The sequence below is a fragment of the Sander lucioperca genome, chromosome 6 (assembly GCF_008315115.2).
Source record: "Sander lucioperca isolate FBNREF2018 chromosome 6, SLUC_FBN_1.2, whole genome shotgun sequence".
Lineage (NCBI taxonomy): Eukaryota > Metazoa > Chordata > Actinopteri > Perciformes > Percidae > Sander > Sander lucioperca.
Window position 1 is genome coordinate 27,716,945 of NC_050178.1, and position 26,968 is coordinate 27,743,912.

The 26,968-nt window shown below is 43.4% G+C and overlaps 1 protein-coding gene and 1 long non-coding RNA gene across 6 annotated transcripts in view; one reads left to right on the forward strand and one right to left on the reverse strand.

Moving 5' to 3' along the window:
- Nucleotides 1–13,740, forward strand: part of LOC116054831 (poly(rC)-binding protein 4-like) — a 74,570-nt gene extending 60,830 nt beyond the window's left edge. For 3 of the 5 annotated variants that reach the window (XM_036002291.1, XM_031306553.2, XM_036002292.1), the window contains 2 exons: nt 4,824–4,993; nt 12,942–13,740. In XM_036002291.1, the coding sequence (XP_035858184.1) occupies nt 4,824–4,993; nt 12,942–13,356 (585 nt within the window). In that variant the 3' untranslated portion in view covers nt 13,357–13,740. Of the gene's footprint in view, nt 1–4,823; nt 4,994–12,613; nt 12,898–12,941 lie in introns of those variants that run through there. The other 2 variants (XM_036002294.1, XM_036002293.1) reach the window with 2 other exon arrangements.
- LOC116054834 lies at nt 520–24,353 on the reverse strand. The gene is made up of 4 exons (XR_004106149.2): nt 24,151–24,353; nt 18,205–18,207; nt 16,878–16,883; nt 520–532 (listed from the first exon to the last, which is right to left on the reverse strand). It is a non-coding gene; the product is annotated as an uncharacterized LOC116054834 (long non-coding RNA).
- Nucleotides 24,354–26,968: the final 2,615 nt, after the last annotated feature.

Here is a 26,968-nt window from a genome sequence, read left to right on the forward strand (position 1 = left end):
CAGATAGTCTAGCTAGCTGTCTGGATTTACCCTGCAGAGATCTTCAGGCTACTAAATGCTCTGTTTCTGGTTCACGTCCTGTATTTGGGTCGGATCGCGTTCTCACCTGACGTGAACCGAACTCTAGTTCGCTCGGAAGAGAACAGAGACCCCCGTTTTCAAGAGGACCAGAGTTAGTTTGTTTGATCCACACCAGAGACACACTGACACACACACACACAGACACACACACACACACACACACACAGACACACACACACACACACACACACCAGAATTGGGATGAGCTTTCACACCGCCCCGAACCAACCGGGTTAGGGTTATCAGACCAAACCCCTCCAGGGTTCAGTTATAACGGACCAAATGAGTTGGATGTGAAAGCAACCTAAAGTACATTTAGAACAGATGGAAAATGTGCGTAGTATAAGTTAGTATAGTGTAAGTTAACTATGGACAATCGTGCGATTAAATAATCGTGATTAAATATTTAATCTAATCTAAAAATAAAATGCATGCAGGAGTTTTTCTGCAGCTCTAAATGTAACCTCGACACGCATGAGGAGGAAGATGCCAGCCTGCTGACATACGTTTGCCTTTTAGAAAAACAAAAGGTAACGAGACGTATTTACAGTCCGAACTGACACCAAGATAAGCACAGGGACTATCTGTCTATTGTTGCTGTGACATCTACTGCATAAACCAAACGCAATCCCCCCGCTGGGACCAGTATAGAAACACTGACAGGCGGCTGAGTCAGAGTTCAACACCTGCCGCTATTCCCTATTCTCAGACAGACTTGGACAGATAACGAGAGGATGAAAAATAAACAGAGAGAGACAGGGGTGGAGGTGTGGGTGCTGTCCAGAAAAAACAGCAGATAAAAAAAACCAAGAACAATGAAGTAAAATACAAAAAACAGAGGTATCATAAAACACCTGAGAAAATAAATATACAACATATATGTATACATACATACAGTATATATACATACATGCACATATAGACTTGCACACATACATGTACATGTGTTAAAGGATTATAATCAGTGGTGTAGTCTACGTGATACACAGGTATACCCACTAAGAAAGCTCCAGGATTTCCATATACCCACTTAAAAATGCCCAATCACACACAGCAACATACTTTCCATTATATTTTTGATATCTTTTGAATTATCATCTGTTTTTTTCTTCTTCGCATAGGCTAAATAAAAGTATTTCCACCGTAAAGTGGTGCATAAAAGTGTATCCGAATGCAGGAAATTAAGTCTTTGATGCTGAAAATAACCCAGACACCCAGTCCCCCCCACTATGATATGCCCCCCCTCCCCCAGTGGCAGATTCTGGCCCATATTTATAGGCCAATATATTTATATACAGTACAGTATACCCACTACAATACATTAGACTACATCACTGCTTATAATGTTCAAAATTGAGAATGTGTCAGCAGTAGGGTTGGGTACCGTTTGGATTTTTACGATTCCGATGCCGAACCGGTACTTTTAAAATGATTCCGATTCCTAAACCGATTCTTGAAAAACTGAATGAAATGATATCAAAGATGTAATATGTTTACCAGCGATCACGTGCAGTGAATGGTTAATATTCAATTCAATTCAATTCAATTTTATTTATAGTATCAAATCATAACAAGAGATATCTCGAGACACTTTACAGATAGAGTAGGTCTAGACCAAACTCTGTACTTTACGAAGCCCCAACTATTACAGTGGTTGCCTCAAGAGCAAGCATTAGCAGTAGCTATTGCGACAGTGGCAAGGAAAAACTCCCTTTTTTTGTTAGGAAGAAACCTCGGACAGACCCAGACTCTTGGTAGGCGGTGTCTGACGGCACCAGTTGGGGGAGTGGTGAATGGTGGCAATAATAGTCATAATAAAGATAGTGAAGCAGTGATCACAATGGTAGTCATAGTAGTTCATGTCATAGTAGGGCACAGCAGGGCGTTACGGGGTGTAGTGTGGCACAGCAGCCTGGGTGGACGCGGTTGGACGCGGCAGGACGCAGTCGGACACTGCGGGGAAACGCAGAGCGTAGCAGGGTGTAGTAAGTCCATAGCGTCAGCTGCACCCAGGACCCCGGTGTAGGTGCCACCCAATTCCAAGGCGATGTTCTGGGTGAAGAAGAAGCAAAGGGACTCCGGGGAGAAAACTCCCCAGAGCTAGGTTAGTAACAGGCATTTCTGGGACTAAGATGCACACAAAAGGAGACAAGTGAAAAGAGAGAAGAGGGAGCGGCTCATTGTGTCCTTGGAAGGAGCTTCCCACAGCAGTCTAGAGTTATAATAGCATAACTAAGAGAGGCAGGCTAAAGAGAGGGGCCCTGGACCGGGCTCGTACTCTCCCCTGCCGGAACGGGCTTGTACTTCCTGCCTCCCTCTACTCTACTCTACTATGCTGCAACTCCTCACTCCCTAACTATAAGCTTTATCAAAGATGATGGTTTTCAGTTTATTCTTAAATGTGGCGACGGTGTCAGCCCCCCGAACCCAAGTTGGGAGCTGGTTCCACAGGAGAGGAGCCTGGTAGCTGAAGGCTCTGGCTCCGATTCTACTTTTAGAGACTCTAGGAACCACAAGTAGCTCTGAGTTCTGGGAGCGCAGTGCTCTAGTGGGACAATAAGGTACTAAAAGCTCTTCTATGTATGATGGTGCTTGACCATTTAGTGCTTTGTAGGTCAGGAGAAGGATTTTAAATTCAATCCTGGATTTTACAGGAAGCCAATGCAGAGAAGCTAATACAGGAGAAATGTGATCTCTTTTGTTAGTTCTTGTCAGAACACGTGCTGCAGCATTCTGGATCAGCTGGAGGGTCTTGAGGGACTTATTTGAGCAGCCTGATAGTAAAGAATTACAGTAGTCCAGCCGGGAAGTTACGAATGCATGGACTAGTTTTTCAGCATCGTTTTGAGACAGGATGTTCCTGATTTTGGCAATGTTACGAAGATGGAAAAAGGCTGTTCTAGAGGTTTGTTTTAAGTGGGCGTTAAAGGATAGATCCTGGTCAAAAATGACTCCTAGATTTCTGACAGTAGTGCTGGAGGCCAGGGCAATACCATCTAGGGTAGCTATATATTTAGATAATGAAGTTCGGTGGTGCTTGGGTCCCAGCACAATAACTTCCGTTTTGTTTGAGTTCAACATCAGAAAATTGTGGGTCATCCAGGATTTTATATCTTTAATGCACGCTTGAAGTTTAGCTAACTGACCGCTTTCGTCTGGCTTGATTGACAGATATAATTGGGTGTCGTCTGCGTAACAGTGAAAGTTAATTGAGTGTTTCCTAATAATATTGCCTAGAGGAAGCATATATAAAGAGAATAGAATTGGTCCAAGCACTGAGCCTTGAGGAACGCCATGGCTAACTTTAGCGTATTTGGATGGTTTATCGTTAATATTAACAAATTGGGATCGCTCAGAAAAATAGGACTTAAACCAGCTTAGTGCGATTCCTTTAATGCCAACTAAATGTTCCAGTCTCTGTAAGAGGATGGTATGGTCAATAGTGTCGAATGCAGCACTAAGATCTAATAAGACAAGTACGGAGACAAGTCCTTTGTCAGCAGCAGTTAGAAGGTCGTTAGTGATTTTCACCAGTGCCGTCTCTGTGCTATGATGCATTCTAAATCCTGACTGAAAGTCTTCAAATAGACTATTTCTATGCAGAAAGTCACACAATTGATTAGCGACTACCTTCTCAAGGATTTTGGAGAGAAACGGGAGGTTAGATATAGGTCTATAGTTGGCTAAGACCTCAGGGTCGAGGGTGGGTTTTTTCAGAATAGGTTTTATCACAGCTACTTTAAAAGACTGCGGTACGTGACCCGTTAATAAGGACATATTGATCGTATCTAGTAATGTGGTGTTGACCACGGGTAGTGCTTCTTTAAGTAGCTTCGTTGGAATGGGGTCTAAGAGACAGGTAGTTGGCTTAGCTGAAGAGACCCTTTTACATCTGTTTTGGTGAGCCCAGAGGGAAAATATGGCATTTTAAAAGTAGCCTACATTAACGGTAGCTAGCTAACGGTAGACTACAGAGAGAGGGGGATATTTTTACGTCCGTTTCGGAGCGACAGAGGGAAAATATTTCAGTCGACACATTAAGTGGAACCGAAATGAGGAACCAAAATTTGCATTCTAATCCAGTCCGATTTGGAACCGGGTTTCGGTAACCAACCCTAGTCAGCAGCAGTTTTTTCATATCAACTTTGGACAATTACCCTTTTTTCACATGTAGAACGCAGCTGGAGATTGTCCGCGTCAGACACGTTCTTACTTACGTTTGGTTTAGGCGAGGGGTGGTCTGGATAATCGGAAGTACATTTCCAAGATAACTGCCTGAATCCTTCGTCCCTCCCCTCCTGCTCTCTGTGTGTGGCCGTTCTCAAACTCTGTTCGCTTCAGGAAAACGTCAAAAAAACTTAGAGCTAGCGAGCTACACGCTAAAAATGACAAAATGTGAAGACAATTTGGATTTCAACAAGGCAGGTCTGCTTGGTTCTTTCAGGGAATGATTGTAAAGATTTACAAAGAATAAGTTTAGGACATTTCCTCTCTAACCGGGACGTTTTGGGAGCGATTGGTGGGATTAAAACGGGATCACAAAATAATTTGTCTCTCCCCGTTCACTACCATTCATATTTTGTCCTAATTAAGGTCCTTAGATGTCCACCGGAAGGGTTGGGACTTCGCCTCTCTGTAACATTGTAGACATGACAGAAAATATGGAAAAGCATAATATGTGCACTGTCTTCGCTTTGAGAAACCCAAAACGCTGACTCTCTCCGTCTCGTCCTCCCCCACAGCTGATTGGCTCAATCATCGGTCGCCAGGGCACCAAGATAAACGAGATCCGGCAGGTGTCGGGGGCTCAGATCAAGATCGGCAGTCAGATCGACAGCACCAGTGACCGCCACGTCACCATCACCGGCACACCGATCGCCATCAACCTGGCTCAGTACCTGATCACTTCATGGTAAGCTTCAAAAAACAGGGACAGGGAAGTATCTAGAAAGCACTTCTTGTTGGAGTTAGTTTTCCATTTTAAAGGGTAACTCTGGGTTCTTTCAACCTGGACCTTATTTTCCCATGTTTTTGTGTCTAAGTGACTGACAAAAACAACAATCTTTGCCATTGGTCCAATATTAAGCGAGACCGCTGCAGTCGGCAGCGGGGAATCAAGCTCCAACGTAAGTTAAGAGGACAATCGCGCACCTTCAGTCAGCGTCCACTACAAGTACTGGTTTTGCCGCTGACAGACTCAGATTATTATTTTAAGTGTCTGACAACATTATGGAAAGGATCGAAATTGTGTTCGCTAAATCCACCAGATTCCATGTAAATAAACAGTAATTTTATCATTGTAAAACACACTTAATTCAAAGTCGAAAGAAACTAAATAAAACTATCAAAAGCTGTCTTGGTTCATCTTTCCACTGTTCCAACAATCACCACTCTGGTTTGGTTGAAATAGACTTAATTTCACACTTAATTCACCCATTTACATGTGGAGATATGCTAGCTCTATACATGCTAAAAGTCCTGATTATTTACATGGAGTCTGGTGGAAATATGCTGGCTCTATACACGCTAAAAGTCCTGATTATTTACATGGAGTCTGGTGGAATTATGCTGGCTCTATACACGCTAAAAGTACTGATTATTTACATGGAGTCTGGTGGGTTTGGTGACGGTGATTTCGGGGCTGTTTCATGTTAAACTAAAATGATCTTACTCTTTAACTAAAAGGTCTATCTCTGTAGAGATCCTTTCCATAATGCTGTCAGACACTTAGAATAATAATCTGAGTCTGTCAGCGGCAAAAACACAACTTTTAATGAATGTAAACTGACGCTGAACATCTGTCCTTGTTTCACGGCTGCTGGTTATAGCGTTCTCACTCAATACTGGACCAGTTTCAAAGATTGTTGTTCCCATCAGTCACTTACACACACAAAAACATGGGAATATTTGAAAAGAAAAACAAAGTTACCCTTCAAACCAGGCTGAGATTTCTCTCTCATTAACTTCACTCGCTTCTCCAGGAACGGAGGGTCTTGCTCCTCTGCCTCCTCGGTAGGTGTTTGCTTTTAACTTGAACTTCTTTTAATGAACACCCAGAAGAGAGGATTGGCATTACAGATGAGAAGAACTCTGTCAAGCTTTTCCTCCTCCCCCCAAATCATTATGTTCAATCATTTTATGCACTGAGAAAAAACTGAGAAAACTGGACTAATTCAAAGCCACAAACTTTCAAGAGTGTGATACTGCACTCAATTCTTTGAGGAACACTGTTGAATTATCAAATAAGTCAGAGAACCAAATGATCTTATGTCGTGTTTCCACTGTCTGCTCGACTCAGCGCACTTTTTTGCTACCAGTACTTTTCTCTTTTTGTTTTCAACTGCGTATAGATAGTACCCCCTCAGGGCCCTTCAGACTCGAAAAAGTGACCCGCCAATTCTCCTCAGGGTTGTTCGGCCGGCGTTGCGAGTGTCACCGAAACGGCCCATTTGTGTAGCGTCATATTGTGTTCTTTAAACCCCCAATATAGCAGACTTTATATAAGTAGACTTTGGGCCCTATCTTGCACCCGGCGCAGCGCAAAGCCCGACACAAGTGTCTTTGCTAGTTTAAGACCAACCCTGTTGTCAGTTTCCCGTCCAGCGCCCGCGTCGTTTAAATAGCAAATGCACCTGCGTCCATCTGTGGCCCATGGGCATGCTGGTCTTACAGGGAGGTGTTTTCAGGTGCATTCTGGGCGTGGTGTGTTCAGGTGCATTCTGGGCGTATTGCTATCTTGAGGCAGCGGGAAATGATCGCGCCATTGACCAACAAAAACCTGGTCTAAAGTCAATAACGCAGCATTTCATTGTTATTTTTACTTTGCAAATCCTCCATCATAACAGCAATGCTCCAAGGTCCAAACGCGCCTGCTTTTAAAGGGAATGGGAGATGATCTGTGATTGGTTTATTGCATGTTACGCCCAAAACACCCCTCTGATTAATGAAGACACTAAGTACAACCCTTTTGAACCGTGCGCACGGACCCTTTTTTCCACCGTTAAACTAGCAAAAGTGGATTTGGGCACGCCCTAAACACACCTGCGCCAGGCGCTTCACACCGTGCAGTTAGATCGTTAAAATAGGGCCCTGAGTCTACGTGTCCATTGTCAGCGCCATTTCCACGTTTCCCATTTCATTTCTATGGGAGCAGCCGTGCAATGCATTTTTGTAGCGTCGCGGGGACTTTGGAGAAGCGAGACGTCGAGTCGCTCGCTCCTCATTTGCATAAAGTTGAATCCAGCCAACTTTATGCAAATGAGGAGCGGCCGGTTCGGCCCGACGCCTCTCAAAAGCTGACAAAAATCTTTTGAACTGACCGTTGTTGCTGTGAAATGAAGACAGATTCAGCAGCTGCACGACCTATTTCTCGCTTAAAATGTTCGGTGACCCGAACTCTGTCAGCGGCAAAAACAGCACTTTTAATGGGCGCAAATTGACAGTACACAATTGCCCATTAACTTACATTGTAGCTTGTTTCTTAAAACAACGGCAGCAAAGAAAATTTTACTTTTTATTTTATTTTGGGTCAAGTGGAGCAACAATACAGCACAGGTGCGCTCTTCATATGGTACATCTGGAGGATGTATCGCATGAGACGCAGCCATCTAATCAGGCTCTCGATATGAGAGACACGAGACAGACTGCCAGGCGAGTTCACACCTCCATGAATATGCAAATTCATGATTGGACTCGGGATGGAATTGATATTTCACTCACAGCTCTTTCTGCCGCCGACAGCAGGGAGAATAGGCTGGGCACACAGAGACACACACACACACACACACACACACAGAGACACACACACACACATACTCACACACACACACGGATGTTCGGATGGGTCAGCCTCATTCACTCTGAAATGTCAGGTCAGGGAGGGTGAGAGGCTGACGCTGAAGTATACAGTAGACAAAGTAGACAAATCCACTCTTTTCCATTACATTTTTTTTTCTTTCTCTTCAGTCAGTCAACAGACAGATAAGACTTCCTGTCAAAGGTTATTCCGTCTCTTCTCTCTCCGTCTGACCACAGAACAGCAGATTAATACTAGAAACTGAATAAACAGACATCCGTGCGTGAGAATATCTTCCCTTGGTTTATGTTGTCGTCACTATTCATCAGTGGTAGAAAGGAACAGTTTTGAAGTACTTGACATGAGTATTTTTTTGGCCATGTAAACAGCTTAGTCAGCTTAATATTGTCTTTTTTCGGGACTAAAGCCCCTAAAGACTAATGTTGTCAGACACTTAATAGTCTATATCAACGACGTTGCATTTCCTGGATTGTTCAAGTGCCGCCGGAAATTCTGCCAGATGTCTTTTATTTCGGCCAGATGTCCGTCCCCTTCCTCTTTCTTTGTGTTGGTGTTCTAACCTCTGGTGGATTTGTGAGGACTATGGTTAACTGCTCCTCAGATCTCTGCAGGGTAAATCCAGACAGCTAACTAGACTATCTGTCCAATCTGAGTTTTCTGTTGCACGACTAAAACTACTTTTGAACATACACACGTTCCACCAAAACAAGTTCCTTCCTGAGACTATTTAGCAGAGGCACCGTGGCTCCGTCTGGAGCTTAGCACCGCCCACGACGATTGTGATTGGTTTAAAGAAATGCCAATAAACCAGAGCATGTTGTTCTCCCATCCAGGAATGCTGTGTGGACTCCACAACGCTGTGAAGGAAGGTCTGGCAATGCGAGATTAAACACTTAGGCCTCCTGCACACTGGCTGTGTGGCGTGTCCGTTTTTATTTCGGCTCCCATGGTAACAGGTTAGAGCGTGCACACTGCCTGCGTGACACGCACGTCTCAGAAAACGCGTGCATGCTAGAAATGGGACCGACGGCTATTTTTCACACGACACGCGACACGCAACATAGAATACGAAAAGATGTTTATATGTCATTTTGACACAAATACATAAATGACATGTTGATGTTTGAAAGTCCCTAGGTTTTGACGGGAAACATCCATGTGTACAGACAAGGCTAGCAGCAGCAGCGCCGCGTCAGACACATTTCTGATGTGCAAAGACATAGAAAACGCCGCGCAGCCGCCACGCAACTGACACGCAACAGAAAACGCCATGCTCACGCAGCCAGTGTGCATGAGGCCTTTAGAATAATAATCTTAGCCTGTCAGTGGCAAAACAAGCATTGTGAACGTGTATAGAAGCTGCACAATTGCCCATTAACGTTACATTGCAGTTTGCCAACTGCAGCGATCTTGTTAAATACTGGACCAATGTCAAAGATTGTTGTTCCCGTCAGTCCCTTAGACACAAAAACAAAAGGAAAATGGGGTCCAGTATATAAAAAAACGGAGTTGCCCATTAACCTTTCCTGTCTAATGCTGTCTGGCTTGATGAAGAGCTGTACCAGTTCTTTCCTTTGTTTCATCCTTCTTCCCCTCTCGATCACCAGTCTCACTGTCTTTGAACGCAGGGGACACAGTAAATATCAGCGTCGCCTGTTGAGGGTGAGGCACATTCATGTGTGTTACAGAAGGAGTTTCCAGCAATATCCACAAAATATTTCCCCCTTTTTGCACCTGAAAGTAAGATGTGATCTACATCTGGGTATCTTATCTGGAGATGGAAATCCACGGACCACATCTGGCTCACTTTCATATCTCTGCCAGGCGTAAATGACATCTGTAAAGGTTAGCCCAAAACAAGAGCTGAAAAGGTCACCGAACACTCATTTAAACAAGTCAGACAACAAGCTGAAGAGGACTTCGTCCCCCGGAAAGAATAAATAAGCAGCTTTGCTTCTTTCTGCTTAGCCAATATGCAAAATGGGGACCAATCAGAACAGAGGAACAAGAATCGGAGCCTCTGCAAAATAGTCTCAGGAAGGAACTTGTTTTAGTGGAAAGTGTGTACGTTCAAAAGTAGTTTTAGTCGTGCAACAGAAAACTGAGATTGGACAGATAGTCTAGCTAGCTGTCTGGATTTACCCTGCAGATATCCAGATAATGTACCCAGATAACCGGTTGCATGTTGATGTCCATCTGACATGAATTGAAGATTGATTGACTTTGTAACTGTTGCAGAATATTCAAATAAATGAGATATTTTAGAGAGTTAAAGCTCTTCTCAAGAATCCTCTTCAAGATCACTCACTTACCTGTTTATAGTGTATGTGATGTGAGAGACAGTATATCTTCTACTTTAAGATAATAATTTTGCTTTATTATATGTAATAATCAAAGAACAAGTGCAGAGGAACACACTACAGGATTAAATTAGGCCATATTAGTATTTACTTATAATATAAAATGGAAATGTTCCCATTCTTGAACTGATGATTTGTCCTGAAGAATCCAGAGATCGCTGACATTGTGTCTGTGGCCGAAATAAAACTGATTGATACCTGATGATTGAGGTATATGATGCAGCCAGGTGTATACCAGGCGAACAATCACGACGCCTGTTCTAGATGGATTTTGAATTAAAATAATACCTGTTTTCTGAGTGTGCTTCATCAATGGTTTTGTTTTGAAGGAGGAAGTTACTTTAGAATAAGCATATAGTGCTGGACTCAGTCGAGACCAAGTAGAATATTTGGCGAGTCCAGGGGCCGAGTCCGAGACAAGTCAGAGTCCAAATACCAACGAGTCCAAGACGAGTTCCAGACAACAGAAAAGCGTCTCGAGTCCAGTCTCAAGTACGACATCCCTGATTATAGAAACGCAGCGTTCGAGGCAGAGCCCCGTCATTCCTATAAGAGTTGCTCAGTCGGCACATGAAGCCAAAAAATAACCAGATCTTGTGCTCTGTCCATAGTTCACACACTTCCACTAGACTAGCACACCCCATCTAAAATTATAGGACATGCCATCCCATCTCTAGCCTCTATCTACACCACGCGGACCAGCCATAAAGCGCAAAAAGTGCTAGATGACCCCTCTCACCCTGCCAGGTCCCTCTTCCAACTACTGCCCTCTGGAAAGAGAGTTCAAAGTCTCAGGGGCAAAACATCCCGCTTTAGGCTCCTTAATGCTCAGGCACCTTCCAGAGTAAACCTGTACTAAATGCATCTTATTCAAATGCACTTTATAGACTGCCCCAGACACTTTATGGGAATTTGCAATAGCACAAGGTCTTTACAGCTTTTTACTGGTTTGAATGATTGTCTATGTGATTGTCTTTTATGTACTGTTTATTACTGTGGATGTATTGCCTTTTTTAACCTGATTTGAAAAACAAATTCCAATCATCTTTGTTGACATGGCAATAAAGTATTGAACTTCACGTTTAGAGCTCCGCTAATTTGAATGAGGATTAAAAGGTTTAATCATGCGGCTCTTTTAGACTTTGCAACGTTATCAGACCAATGTTTCCACTGATTTACAGATGTCTCTTTCTCCATGTTAGTCTCTGGGGAAAAGTCTTTTTGGGCCAGAGGGCATCACGTGACGTTACAATTCCACCATTAGGCCGATACGTTCAATTTCTTTCAAACCTCTGGGCCTGCACACTACATACCAGCTCTGCTATTCTCTTGAAGAGATACGCTAGCGGCTAGAACGATGCAGAAACACCAGCGTACTAATATAAATCTTCACAACAGCTTAAGGGTCCTATCTTGCACCCGGCGCAGTGCAGTGCAAAGCCCGACGTAAGTGTCTTTGCTAGTTTAGGACTGACGCAGTTGTCAATTTCCTGGCCAGCGCCCGCGTGGTTTAAATAGCAAATGCACCTGCGCCCATCTGTGGCCCATGGGCTTGCTGGTCTTACAGGGAGGTGTGTTCAGGTGCATTCTGGGAGTATTGCTATCTTGAGGCAGTGGGAAGTGATCGCGCCATTGACCAACAAAAACCTGGTCTAAAGTCAATAACGCAGAATTTCATTGTTGTTTTAACAGAGCATCAGTAAAATGCTCCTAGGCTCGTGCACAGCGCGCGCACACTATGCTTGTTACACACACAGGGACACACAGCAGCACACAAAAATGCAAAAGATTGCAATTAAAAATATTACGGTGCAAATCCTCCATCATAACAGCAATGCTCCAAGGTCCAAACGCACCTGGCTTTTAAAGGGAATGGGAGATGATCTCTGATTGGTTTATTGCATGTTACGCCCAAAACACACCTCTGATTGATGAAGACACTAAGGACAACCCTTTAGAACCATGCGCCCGGCGCACGGACCCTCTTTTCTACCGTCAAACTAGCAAAAGTGGATTTGGACATGCCCTAAACGCACCTGCGCCAGGCGCTTCACGCTGTGCGCTCAGATCATTAAAATAGGGCCCTTATACTCAAGATTTTGTACTTTATTGCCATGAAACTAAGTTGCTAGGAATTTGCTGCAGTGTGCTCATTACAACAACAAAAAAACACAAAGCATTCATAGCAGGATACGAGCAAGAGAAAGTTGACCTGGAGTGGGACTTTAGCTCTCTAAAAGAGTAGCTCAGTTTTTGTGTTTTCCTTTTCTGCTTCTGTTTCCTGTTTTTGAATCATCTGTGACAAAGCTTCCATCCTAATGCATATCTACACTGGTTGTGTTCCCTCCTCCCTAAGCCCCCTCCCAAGCCATCACCCCAACTTATACAGCACACCCCCCATCCGTACAGCGAACTCCCCTACAATAATCTGTTGCAACCTCCAGCAAAACACACCTGTCTTATTATGATTTTAGTTCTGTCAAACTTCCTTGTTTTTCCTTTCATTTGTTTTACTCTCCAAAATATCCTGTTTGCTTTTGGTTTTGTTTAGGTTTAACATGTTTTTTATTTAACCCTCTAACCCTTCTCCATCCAAAACTCCCTCTCCGTTACCCCTCTCCTCCCTCCACCCTCCACCCTCCGTCTCTTCCCTCCACCTCCCTCCCTCCCCTCCCTCCGTCCAGTTTAGAGACCGCCAAATCCACTGCCCAGTCCTCCTCCATGCCGTCTCCCGTTGACCTGACCATGAGCTTCACCCAGCCCGCCCCCCCCGCCTCCTCCTCCTCCTCCCCCCTGGCAGCGATGGGCGCCACTCTGCCCCACGCTCAAATGCTGGGCGCTCCCTACGCCCTCCCCCTCTCCAGCCTCCTGGGAATGAAGTCATTCCCTTACCTGGCACTCTCCACCCCTCCTGCCTCAGCGGCGGCGGCAGCAGGTATCGGAGCGCCCATGTTGCAGGGCTCGATGCAGACGGCGGCGGGCGTTCCCGTTCAGGCTCACGCGGCGGCGGCGGCTGCCCTGGCGTCCTACACGGCCAAGATCTCATCCTCGGCCAACGGGATGAAGAAGCCGGAGAGACAGAAGTTTGCACCGTACTAACGGCGGCGAGGGAATGAGTTTGCATCGCTGAGGTAGCTTCTGGGAACCAGGCTGGTTTCTTTTTTTTAGATGGAAGGGCACGTTTTATTTTCATACTTTTAACACTCTCTCACTTCTCTTTCGTCCTCTGCCTCTCCATCTCTTATTCCGTTCTTCTTGCTCAAAACATGTCAAAGGGGGATCATTGTAGTCTGTGTGATTTCAGATGTGAAAAGTGCAGCAATAAGTAAGGTTTTTCCATGGGTAAGTCGCACTGAACTTGCCATGATCAGTGCCATAATTGGACCAAAAAGGTGCCAGTACACTAATTCAGCAGTTCCATGACATGGCCATTGCATGTGTCTTGGATATATTTACGTATATTCAAGCGTATATCTTGTAGGGGAGACCTAGTCTGGCTATCACCAGACCAAGCTCAATCTTTTAAGATTGAAAATTAGTCTGGGGAGTCTGCTCTGTATTTTCTACTGCACAAGAGGCATGATCAACGGGCATAGTTCACATGACTCTGTACGCAGTTGGATAGTCCTTCAACCAATCAGACCAACGGTCCGGGTGACGGATTATGCTTTTACCAAAGCCAGACGGTAGTAAGGCAAACGCATCCTTTTTTTGTAGGAATTGTTCCAGGGCAAGTTTCTGTTCCATTTTCAGAGAAAACTTGCCTTTAAAATCTTTAAAAACAGCAGCGACAGCAGCATCAACGAGTTCAGTGGCCGCCATGTTGAATGTAAACAAAAAGCTGCTCGTTGTCGCTTCTCTATCGTCATCATGTTAAACCCGCCAATAGCGCGCCAGGTGGCTAAGCCAGTTTGTGATTGGTCCCCGCAGATGCTGCTGTAACGGAAGCAGGATAGATAAACGTACAGGTTTCCAGCCTGAGCTGCACGGAGAAATCAAATCGCCGGCAGATCAGGCTGGGTTCACCCGGTCTAGGGGAGACCATGAATAGTTTCTAACCTGTAGCACTTTGAGATCTTTTGATGAAAAGTGCATTATAAATAAAATGTATTATTATTATTATTATTATTATTATTATTATTAATAGTTGACGATTCGATCTAAGGAGCCTGATTCATCACAGTGTCTACAAATGTGGTTATGAAACAAAGGAGCATTCCATTCGGGCTAAAACGTCGGGCTAAATTTGTCATGAACGGGTTCGTATGATATTGTACAAAATGACGGCGACTGCCGGCCACGTCAAAGTTAAGTTTAGCGTACTTTACAGTTAAATTTAGCTGAGAAAAGGTGACTGTGAGCCGGGTACAGAGCACCGTGAGCTGACAGTCCTTTCAGTGGCCGTTACAGTTGAGTTAAGCCAACAAAAAGTGAGCGTCCTGCAGCGACGACGTAGTTTAGGCACCAAAACCATTAGTTAAGATTAGGAAAAGATCATGGTTTGAGTTAAAATAGCGGTCCCCTTAAGAAGTACTCCAGGGACATGAACATCTGTTTCCTGGGTGAAAGTCTTGTGTTTTCTCGTAGAAAAGAGAGCGTTCTCTGTGCTTCTGCAAACCACAACAATCCAGTGCAACCAGGGCAGGACAGGTCAGTGTAGAGTAAAAAGATCGCCGGTGCAACACAGATGTCTTCTGAATTTATAGTTTTTTTTTATTTAATAAGGTGTATAACAGTAGGGCTTCTCTGCCCATTCTCTCCAAGGACTCTGATGAAGATGTAACCTTACATCGAAACATTAGTCACTGTTATGCACCTTATTAAATAAAAAAGAGACATCTGTGTTGCACCGGCGATCTTTTTACTCTTACTCTCCCCAGCTTTAAAGCCCTGTGATTTAAGATCCAAACATCCCCCCCGACCTCCTCCCTACGAGGATCTTCACGCTCTTATACAGCAGCAGTCAATGTGCTGCTGATAGTAATAAATACTAGAATACATACCAATTACAGAGCTTTACTTTTCGTAGCGATATATATATGAATGCTTCATGAGAACAACGTGCACAGTGCGGCTAAAGACGTCCGACTCAAGCCAATGGGAAAAACCTTAAGTAAGAGCAGAGTTTGATATGTTGCCAATCCGAAACAAAAACAAAAAAAGAAGCAACATTTCTTCATTTGTAAACTCATACAAACAGCCATAATTAACTCAGAAGCTGCTGCCTCACTCTGACTGAAGGGTGTGACAGCCAGACACTAGGCTGCAGGGGCTCATGGTTAATAAGAAATGCAATGAGAGAGGGTGTCGAATTTCCACGCTGTTATTTGTCAAAGCTCCGCATGGGGAAAAAATAAATTGAAGAACAAAATAGGAAGATAAAGGAATAATACCCTCCGTCTTGTTTCCTTGACCTTTTCTACGGGTCACGAATCACATCTTCTTTGAGTGGAGATTTCAAAAAACAAAAACTTTTTTTTTTATGAGCACTTTGAATCCTCAAAGTCAGGTGAACATGGCACGGATGTTACGGACTGAAACAGACCGAAATATCCAACGCAGCGCCAGTGTCTGATCACTCATGATCCTCCCGACAGGGAGCATTAATTATTTGGCAGCGTGTGGGATATTTTGGACTTTTCATGTCTCAGTGGTGATTTAAAACGTGCTAAAGTAGACAATCTTGTACAGGAGCCTTCCTATCGGTGACGGATCATAACATACAGCTGCTGTGATGCATTTATTTGTATATTATTTTTTTAGCTTTTGCTTCTACGTCCAAGCTGCATGTTTCTGTGCAGATATTCAGCGGTTTAATAAACCACTCAGGGTCGCCGACTCCTCTCTCTCTCTAATCCCCCTCTCTGGTAGATAAGTGTCTTCTACACAGCTAGAACTCAGAAAGTCAGCGCACGCGTCACAATTTGCATTCGCTTAAGCCTCCTTTGCAATATAGATTATTTTCGGAAAATCTTGGCAAAACTATATTTAACTTCCTATAAACACAATCCCATGGGTGCTGTCATGTCTCTGTGTGCAGCGTGCACTGTGTTGACCAGTTCGCTTAACCCTTGTGTTGTCCTCAGGTCAAATTTGACCCGTTTTCAAAGTTTCTATATCCGAAATTTGGGTTTTCTTTCAACCAAATTACCCAAAAATAACATGGATGGTTCCATAAAATAATCTTTGCAACTGAGATTAAGGATCAGATCACTGATTTGGGGGGTTTTATTTAATTTTATAGCATTATCCTGACTAAACTATGACATGTCTGTTATTAGCCATCAACATACATTCCTCTGATCTTAAATATTAGTCAAAATGATTCATTATTTCAGCTTTTTTCTAACACAATAATTAGGTAATTTCATATAAATGAGGTTCATTGACCATGAATTCCAAAAGGAAGTGCCGAAAATGTCAAAATAAGCGACAAAAACATAAAAAACCCAGGGGATTTTGACCCAGGAGGACAACTCAAAGGTTAATAAATAAAATACAAGTATGAAGGAGATCTTCAAGAGAAAAACGCCTCCTCCAAAAGTGAACTTCCAGTGGTGTTGACACTAGGGGTTATGGGGGGGGGGGCCTGGTTGAAAACAATGGTTTTACAAACATACAAAAGTCTTTCCTCCTGCCACAGTGAGCTGCAGTATTTGTTCAATGGTTTTACTGTAAAGGTACGATGAAAGAAAGGAAAAGTTGGGAACTTCCAACTTCCCTGTGGAACATGGAGATTCAAAAGTTTAACGTTGATCTTTAAGGATGTTTAAAGGTGATTTCCGTCCTTTTTAAATGACTCCATAAACATCCTGGAACTACCATGAGAACCAACGGTTAAATAAAACCGGTAAAGTGCACCCAGAGACATAAAACTACAGAGCCCCAGACATGACATCTGAAAATACTAATTTGTGGCCACGATATGCTTATTTGTGGCCACGATATACTAATTTGTGGCCACGAAATACTAATTTGTATATACTGGTGCTAATGGAAAGAAAGTGCCGAAAACGCCAAAAAACTATATGTTAATTTGTGGCCACGAACTACTAATTTGCGGCCACGAAATACTAATTTGTGGCCACGATATACTAATTTATGGCCACAAAATACAAATTTGTGGCTACGAAATACAAACTTGTGGCCACGATATACAAATTTGTGGCCACGAAATACTAATTTGTGGCCACGATATACTAATTTGTGGCCACGATATACAAATTTGTGGCCACGAAATACTAATTTGTGACCTTACGCACGAATAAATCTTCCTGCTTCTACCGGTGTCTAGGTAATTCATGGGCATGATATTAAAACAAACGCACAAATTAGTATTTTGTGCGCACATTATACCCACAGTATATTGTGGCCACAATTTATTTATTTTTCCCACGTCATGTCTGGGGATCCGTATAAAACAGCACCAAAGTAGCCAAACAACCCCTGCAGCTCTTGAGTGTTTAAGGCTGTCACATCGAGCGTCTCCAATAATCCCTCTTTGTTTGACTTGTTTTATCCATGACTTGTTTCTGTAGCTGTGCCCGTTTCAGAGCGACTGTTTCGGGAGTTTCGGAGGTAGTTTGTAGCTACTGTGTGATGATGATTTTAAAGGTTATTTGGGCCACAAAGCCTGTAAAAGCCATAGAGACTATCCCCCTCCCCGTCTGTTTTCTTGCTCTCTCTTTTTGTCTCTTCCTCTTTATTCTATATTGTATACTCTCGTATATTTATTGACTAATATGAAATATTCCCTCAGAGAGTTTCTATCACTGGTCACTAACACTGGGCTGAACGACTCGGCTTTTGTGTACGACGATGATGTCGACTTGTATTATATGACTACTTCCTTTCTGCTTCCTGTCTGTTCTTTGCTTAATTTCTAGTATTTGTTGTATAGAGTTTTTTTGTTGTTGAACACAGGACAATATGTGTTTTTGCGGTAACAGTCTGTAATTGTTTTTTTTGTTCACAATTCTCATCTGAAATGTCTTTAACTTATTTTTTAACTTATTAAGAGGAGTATTACATTTTAGAAAAACAGAAAATATCTTTCTTTTCCCAACATGGCTGCAGGTGAATACTTCTTTTTCTTTTTTTAAGTTGTGTGAACAAAAATGAACTTTAAAAAAAGATTCATCACTGTACCGTTAAATGCTAATAATGTTTTAACATGAGATAGGAGAGTAGTGTTTTCACCTGTGCGCTCTAACTGGACACGTTGCCACACACTGTTAAAAACACTGCTTCGCAACTCAGCATCCACAGAACTACAATAACAGTAGAACTACAACTCAGCATCCACAGAACTACAATAACAGTAGAACTACAACTCAGCATCCACAGAACTACAATAACAGTAGAACTACAACTCAGCATCCACAGAACTACAATAACAGTAGAACTACCACTTCCTGTGAAGGGTGATGTTTACAGAATAAAACCATAGATCAGTGATTCCCAACCATCAGGTACTTTTTACCCTAAAAGCTGTTTCATGCTTCTTACGTTCAGCCAACGCTAACGTTCATTGCGGTCGGGCGCTGCTAACGGCGCGCATGGTTGCCGCCAACCGTCTGGTCTTTCATAAGGGCTTTTCAGACAGGGAGCGATTGTCGCGACTCGTAATTCATTTTCAATGCAAGGCGAGCGGGCAGGTAGGGAGGCGCGGGCAGTTTGACAGGCGGGCGCAATCCCGCGAAACTCGTGCTCGTCACACGCACACGCCCGCAAGCGACGCACCATGCAAATCAATGAACAAGAGACTGATTCTTGCTGTCTGTGAGTTCACTAAAATAAAAAACTGTTTTCGAAACAGTTGTCCTTACCAGGACATTTGGCGTTCTTCTACTCTTGCTTCCGTCAGAACTCCTACGACCACTAGAGGGTGCCGTCACTAGAAACCTAAACATAGGTCATAATTTCTGCTTGAACAAACGACCTATGGGAGCGTTTTTCAGGGGAGGATAGTCTCATTGAAATAGTTAGCCAAAAGTACTGGATAAAACATTCAGCTTCACTCCAAAGTAGCCTACTGTAGGATTGCTGACCGAACCAACCTTAATATTGACAACCACTGTTCTATAATGAATGGTGTTTTACATAGGGACTTCAAACCTAAAAGGTTGGGAACCACTGCCATATATAATTCATATTTCCTGACATAGATTTAAAGGTGCAACAATTCTGCACTGCGCTTCTGTCGGCTGCAGCTGTGTTGGACTGAAGCTTGCAGAAAACAATCCATCGTGATTTTATGTTGATTTAATTTGGATGGAGGAATAAGTACAGCGAGGAGATACGGTGAAGTGAAAGCCAGACATGTCAGCATCTTGTAAAGTACTTCCTTAATCGATCAATAGCCCTGTCGAGTCAGCGCTGAGCAGATAAATCCGACAAACTCTGACTTAAATCACCCTTTCCTCTAGATTTAAGGGACAGTCCATCGCTCACACACACAATCTAATGGATGGAATCTACATTTGGCAAGTCCCACAAACCATACACCTGCTCTTTTATTCGACCCACAGGAGCGTTTTCTGTCCACATAGCTACGTAACGGTCGCAGTTCGGTTTGGACACCAAAAACTACTTAATTAAGTTTAGAAAAGGGTCTAAAGGATTAGGATTGCTCTACGTATTGTAGTTCTGTGGTTCTCCTCTGTGTGAATGTGTGATAGTAGCAACCAACGTTTTTTTGATTTTATTTCAATTTTTTTTCTGACTAAACTGATGCTCAGTTTGGTTAGCTGTCCTTGCCACAGTGTCAGAGACTAATGCTGCATGTTTGCTTGGCCTCCCTAACACACACACGCATGCGCACAAACACACACACACACACACGTAAATACATACACAGGGGCAGCCAAACGCGTGGCTTCTGGGGCTATAGCCCCGGATGTTTTCTCAAAAAGCCCAAATCTTTATGACTGACTTTAAAGTCTTTCAGAGACTTTGTTTAAATGAGACAAAGAAGATGTTGGTATTATATGAAACTAGATGATCTAAGGAATCCATTACTACCAACCATGTAATGCTAGCTTTTTGGGAAGGGGGCTAAATAACATTCCAAACTATAGGCTAAATTTTATCGAGGGAAAAACAGGCATGGCCGTTTTCAAAGGGGTCCCCCTGACCTCTGACCCCAAGATATCTGAACGAAAATGTGTTGTATTGGTACCCACGAGTCTCCCCTTTACATCTGTTTCTTCTTGGCAACTATCATGTTTTTCCCAAATGATGTAGAGATTTTTAGGCATTCTATCATCAAATGGCTTGAAAAATAGTGCAAAGCTGCCGTAAATCTGGGGGAAAAATACTTCCCACAGACCCTCCCTTGGTCTGGGCAGAGCCACGAATGTTTACAAAATCTAGCTCCGCCCCTGCTCTACACACTTGACGATTAGTTTAACACACATTTACGGACACAACCAACTGACTAGTAAACAGGCAGAAACACACACACACACACACACACACACACAGACAGGCCTCGGTCTTTGTACTGACTACGTGAACTCAAAGCAATACCAACAGAGCCGGGTGAGTAGCTACACATTGGCAGGCAAATATACGTGTGTGTACTTTTCAACTGTAACAAATGCATTCATATTTAACTTGATGGGTTGTCGATGCATAGAGTCCCCTGTTCCCCTGTTTGTTTTTAAAAAATAATGATGATAATGTGGTTTATTTAACAAGCTCACTTATTTTTATAAAGTCAGATAACCTCATTGATGAACTGAACTGAACTGTGGACACCGTGTTTTATCATCTGTCTGTCCGTCAAATGTCCTTGCCACACTCACACTTGTTGTTTGTCCATTTCTCTCGTTTCTCGTCCACGCGTCTTTCGTCCATTTTGCATGAGTCTGACTTGAATTGATGTCTATGCAAAAACATCTCTGTGTGGTTCAGCTCCGGCTGTGCTGGTGCGTGTGAAGTGCAGCTGAAATTACATTAAAGGGCTACCGTGGACTACGGCTCTGACTCGCAACGCATCTGCCCTGAAGATCAACTCATACCAAGCCCAAACTCCATACTTATGTTTACCTGAACAACCCATTCTCACTCCGAACTCTTAAAATATGGACGTTTGGACAGTGGCTGTCAGTTTTTGAAGTGACGCAAAAAGCGCCCTTCAGCGTGTTTGTAGAGCGCACCAGGGAGAGCAGCAGCTACATGGGGTTTGAAGATGACGTAGCACTAAGAGCGACTATGGTAACGAGTAGTATGAAAGCCCAAAAATCCACATAGGGAGGTTGGTTGGGGGGTTGATGGGTCAAACAACACAGGACTTTCACCCAGGAGACCGGGGATCGTGTCCCGTGTGTCATGTTCCTAAACCCAACCGTCCCGTTCTGCTTTACCTAAACCCAACCGTCCCGTTCTTCTTTTACTAAACCCAACCGTCCCGTTCTGCTTTTCCTAAACCCAACCGTCCCGTTCTTCTTTTCCTAAACCCAACCGTCCCGTTCTGCTTTATCTAAACCCAACCGTCCCATTCTTCTTTTCCTAAATCCAACCGTCCCGTTCTTCTTTACCTAAGCCCAACCGTCCCGTTGTTCTTTTCCTAAACCCAACCGTCCCGTTCTTCTTTATCTAAACCCAACCGTCCCATTCTTCTTTTCCTAAATCCAACCGTCCCGTTCTTCTTTACCTAAGCCCAACCGTCCCGTTGTTCTTTTACTAAACCCAACCGTCCCGTTCTTCTTTTCCTAAACCCAACCGTCCCGTTCTTCTTTACCTAAACCCAACCGTCCCATTCTTCATTTCCTAAACCCAACCGTCCCGTTCTTCTTTACCTAAACTCAACCGTCCCATTCTTCATTTCCTAAACCCAACCGTCCCGTTCTTTATCTAAACCCAACTGTCCCGTTCTTCATTTCCTAAACCCAACCGTCCTGTTTTTCTTTTCCTAAACCCAACCGTCCCGTTTTTCTTTTCCTAAACCCAACCGTCCCATTCTTCATTTCCTAAACCCAAACGTCCCATTCTTCATTTCCTAAACCCAACCGTCCCGTTCTTCTTTATCTAAACCAAACCGTCCTGTTCTTCTTTACATAAACCCAACCATCCCGTTCTTGTCCCGCGATATCACATAAACGTACCTTTTATAAGCCCACCCACCATCTTTTCCCTAAACTAATTTTTACATCAACAGTATCCACATTCAGTATAAGAAGCCATGAAAGCATCAAAACACAGCCAAGCAACACAGACCCGAGCCATCTTCTTGCACCGTTCAACCATGCAAAGCAGTAACAAGCAGTACGTTATAGGGCGTCGAGCAGGTATACGTCATCATAGCTTGTAGAATTGGTTGCGCCTTGAAAGGTCAGCAGCAACGAGGTCAAAGTTGGAATAGTTAGATTTTTGAGCGGTGGCAGTTCTCAGCGGTTTGAGTTGCCAAGGCTAGCGCTGCTCCTACTGTAGTTGGGCACCATTGCTCTCCCCGTAGGAACACAATGGAACGGCCAACGCAGAGCGGTTTTACCGTGGATCACGCGTAGGCGACTAAAGCGTCCCAGTCAAACCCTGAGGACTTTCAGCTACTTCCAATGTAATCCCGTCCACAGGGATATTTGACGCTCAGGTTTGGCGGGGTAAAACCACTTAGTTAGGATTAGGAAAAGATTGTGGGTTAGGGTTTAAAAGATGTATGATTTCTCTCCCATTTCCTGTCTTGAGCCGTCCAATCGAAGAAAGGCTAGAAATGCCCCAAAAATAATCTTATGTTCAGTTAAATGACACGTGGGACAAGAACAGGACATGAACCTCGTGTAATACTGGCGCTTGGTGTCACTTTTCAAAGTGCAGGGTAAAACCACTTAGTTGGGGTTAGGAAAAGATTGTGGGGGGGCACACGGTTTAAGAAAGGGACATTAGGTTTAGGGTTAGTCCTGTGTTGTTTGACCCATCCAACACACCAACATGAGTTCTGTCAGGTCCATTATAGTCAACACAGACGATAAAAATTCGTTAGGAAATTTATTGAATAAATTACAAATTCAATTTGGCGGTATGGCTCTGTTCAGAGGAGTCACAGCAGCATTAGGGGACGCTCACACAGTTTAAGACTGGGAGAGCTAAACTATTCCCCCATATGAACAGAGCAGCAATGATGACATAGAAGCGTATGTCACGTTATACACAACAAGGTGGAGCAGGGGAGGAGGTGGGTAGCACAGATGCAAGCAGTTAGGAGTAAACTAAAGCAGCTTTAAGTAGAGCGCCCTGTGTGAGTGTAGCCATTTAGCAGCGAGGGGAGTTGACCAGCTGTTGTTGGCCAATAGCGGTTAGCGGCGTCTTGACTACTTGGCCTGCCAGAACTGACGCTGGACGTTCAATTTTCGGTATTTTATACTACTTGCCATTGTCTCTCTTAATACTACGTCATCTTTACTGCGCCGCGGTGGAGCTGCTGCTCTGCCCGACCATACAGACGCTAAAGGGATTTGTGGGTCGGTATCCACCGCTGAGAAACACTGACCAAGTGTCAGTATTTGACGAGAAAGGGTTAGGGTTAGGGCAAAATAACTATCCACAAAACAGCGAAGGACTTCAAATTAAATGTAAAATGACTGTTTTAGTAAAAGGAGTCTTGTGGGTTTGACGCGAGCAATGAACGGCATCTTCGCTATGAAAAGAAAATGAATAGCAACATTAACGGGACCCTGGGACTTCCTGTAACAGTAACAAAGAACAACCTTGTTAAATTTTAGACACTCGCTGCTACTGAGGGACAAATCAATTCAACTGGTCTGTTCTGATTGTAAAATAACACATTTTATAACCTGTGCTCTTTGTGCAGAATGTTCTTATTAATTTTTTTTAAATGGCAAACAGACTGCACTCTTTCATTTTGAAGAACTTTTTTAGAAACTTAGAAACTTTGCAGCTTCACTTTGCTGAACATGTTTTAAACGTGTTCAGGTCAAACCAACAAGTCCTCCAAACCATACGACTATATCTGTCGTTTGTCCCCCCCCCCCCCGATACGTCCCACAGGAGCATTCTAGGTAACGTGGTGGTTTTAAACACGTCGTTAACATTGTGAAACGGTCCCAGTTTGGTTCGGTTTAGACACCAAAACTACTGAGTTAAGTTGATAAAAAGATGGAGGTTTGGGTCCCGTCTTTTCAAACAGGACATGAACCCCGGTCTCCTGGGTGAACGTCTGTTTGTTTGACCCATACCATTTCTTGGTATCAATTCAGTCAGAATGGCTGCCGAGGTATTCATCTCCCTGATAACGCAACGAAATGTAGCTGATAGTGTCACCAACAAACTTAACGATAAGGTATCTGTTAACCCATTTAACACTGTGAATGTGAATGTGTAACTTTAGCTACATAACGTTTGCAGTACTTTGTTTGCATCATTGAACAAGAAAGTATCTTGTTGCTTATATTTCCCCATGTCCCTTTAGGGGCTCCGCACATGAACCCTGGTCTCCTGGGTGAAAGTCTTGTGTTTGTTTGACCCATCCACCCCCCAACCTACCTCCTTACCAGGACATTTGGTACTCTTATACTTCCTCACCTTACTTAAACGACCTATGGGAGCGTTTTTCAGGGGAGGAAAGTCTCGGTAAAAGTCCAAAACCGCTCTTCTGGGTAAATGCGTTGCCAGAATCAGACCCTCGGGACAGTGAATGAAGGTTTTAGCAACACTATACAAGACTTTATTATATGAATATAAGAAGGAATTTACTATCAAATGAAGCCCTCATTCCAAGTTGTACTACGAATACACACATAGCTTGTAAGGCAAACATATGTATAAGAATACACCCAAACACATTCACTCTAAACCATATGCTGAACAAAAATGACCACGGTCATGAATATTGTATTGCACTTCAATCCATTAGGACAAGATCTTCTTTTCTGAGTATGAGGTACTTCCATCTTTGTGTTTTCATTTCTCCTTTCCTGAGAAGGTGGGGAGCTTTTTGCTCTTTGTATATCAGCCTGATGTGTTTGTGATTCTCTGTTTTCTTTCCATTCATGACATGTTCTAATAAATAGAACCCACACTGAAAATAAACTCTTGGCTGATTTGTGTTTTATCTCTGCGGTTAGTTTCGGAGCGGACAGATATAACATAATGTCCGTGCAGGATGAGATATGTGACGCACTTGATTTAACTGTTGCTGCATGCTGTAGATACCGAACTTTAACTTTAATTATAGTGCCAAAATGTATATACAGGTATGTTAGCATGTTAGCATCTGGTTATAAGTCACTGTAAGTGCATTGTTTGCTTAAAGTAAAAAATCATTAAATCTAAACACAAAGTGTTGTCGAATTAATTGATTGTGTTTCACGGGTGTCACGTCATAATCCAACGGTAAGTTTCTATTAGAGATGTTCTGATACCGATACCAGTATCTGGGGGTGGTGATGGTGATGGATGGATCAGAATCAGAAAGGGTTTCATTGCCAAGTACGTTTTTTAACACATACGGAATATGTTATTTTAAGGAATTTGTTGTGGTGTTGTTGGTGCATGTCACACATTCTCTAGATGGAATATTAAACAATATAAGTATAGGTATAAACAATATAAGTATATGTACACTGTATATATTATGTTAAAAATAAAGAATAAATAAAGAGCAAAGAGTATTACAGCAGAGAGAGAACAGTGGCATGAAGAGCCAGGGGTGGAGAGTAAGGGTGGTTTCCGGGCCTTGTTAATAAGGCTAGTGGCGGGGGGGAAAAAGCTGTTTATGTGACATGAGGTTTTGGTCTTGATGGACCTCAGCCTCCTGCCAGAGGGGAGTGTCTCAAAGAGTTTGTGTCCGTTCTTTCCAGCACGCTTCAGAGTCCTGGTGGCGTATAGGTCCTGGAGCTGCGGCAGATTGCAGCCAATCACCTTCTCAGCTGACCGAATGACACGCTGCAGCCTGCCCTTGTCCTTGGCAGTGGCAGCAGCGTACCAGATGGTGATGGAGGATGTGAGGATGGACTCAATGACGGCTGTGTAGAAGTGCATCATCATTGTCTTTGGCTGGTTGAATTTCTTCAGCTGCCGCAGGAAGTACATCCTCTGTTGTGCTTTCTTGACGAGGGAGCTGATGTTCAGCTCCCACTTGAGGTCCTGGGAGATGGTAGTTCCCAGGAAGCGGAAAGACTCTACAGTGTCAATTGTGGAGCCAGAGAGGGTGATGGGGGCAGGTGAGGCTAGGTTCTTCCTGAAGTCCACAACCATCTCCACTGTCTTTAGAGCGTTGAGCTCTAGATTGTTTTGCTTGCACCAGGTCACCAGGTGGTCAGCCTCCCACCTGTAGGCGGACTCGTCTCCATCAGAGATGAGTCCGATGAGGATATGACACATGCCTTTGGTGTGGGAGACCTGGGTTCGATTCCCACTGCGATACATTGACCAGTGTGTTCTTGGGCAAGACCTAGTTGCTCCAGAGGCGTGTTACCTCTGGCATATATAGCAATTGTAAGTCGCTTTGGATAAAAGAGTCAGCTAAATGACATGTAATGTAATGTAAAAAAGCCTTCGTTTCTGCCTAAAATACTGGTATCGGTATCGGCGAGTACTGGAGTTCATGCACGCAATCCGATACGTAGTTTAACCCCGAAGAAAATCTACTTTAAAGTCGTTTATTTGTGTTCTTTTTCTGTTTTCCAAGTGTCAAACTGGATAATAAAAGAAAGTTCTGTGGCATTTTTTGTTAGGGTTTGTTCATGTT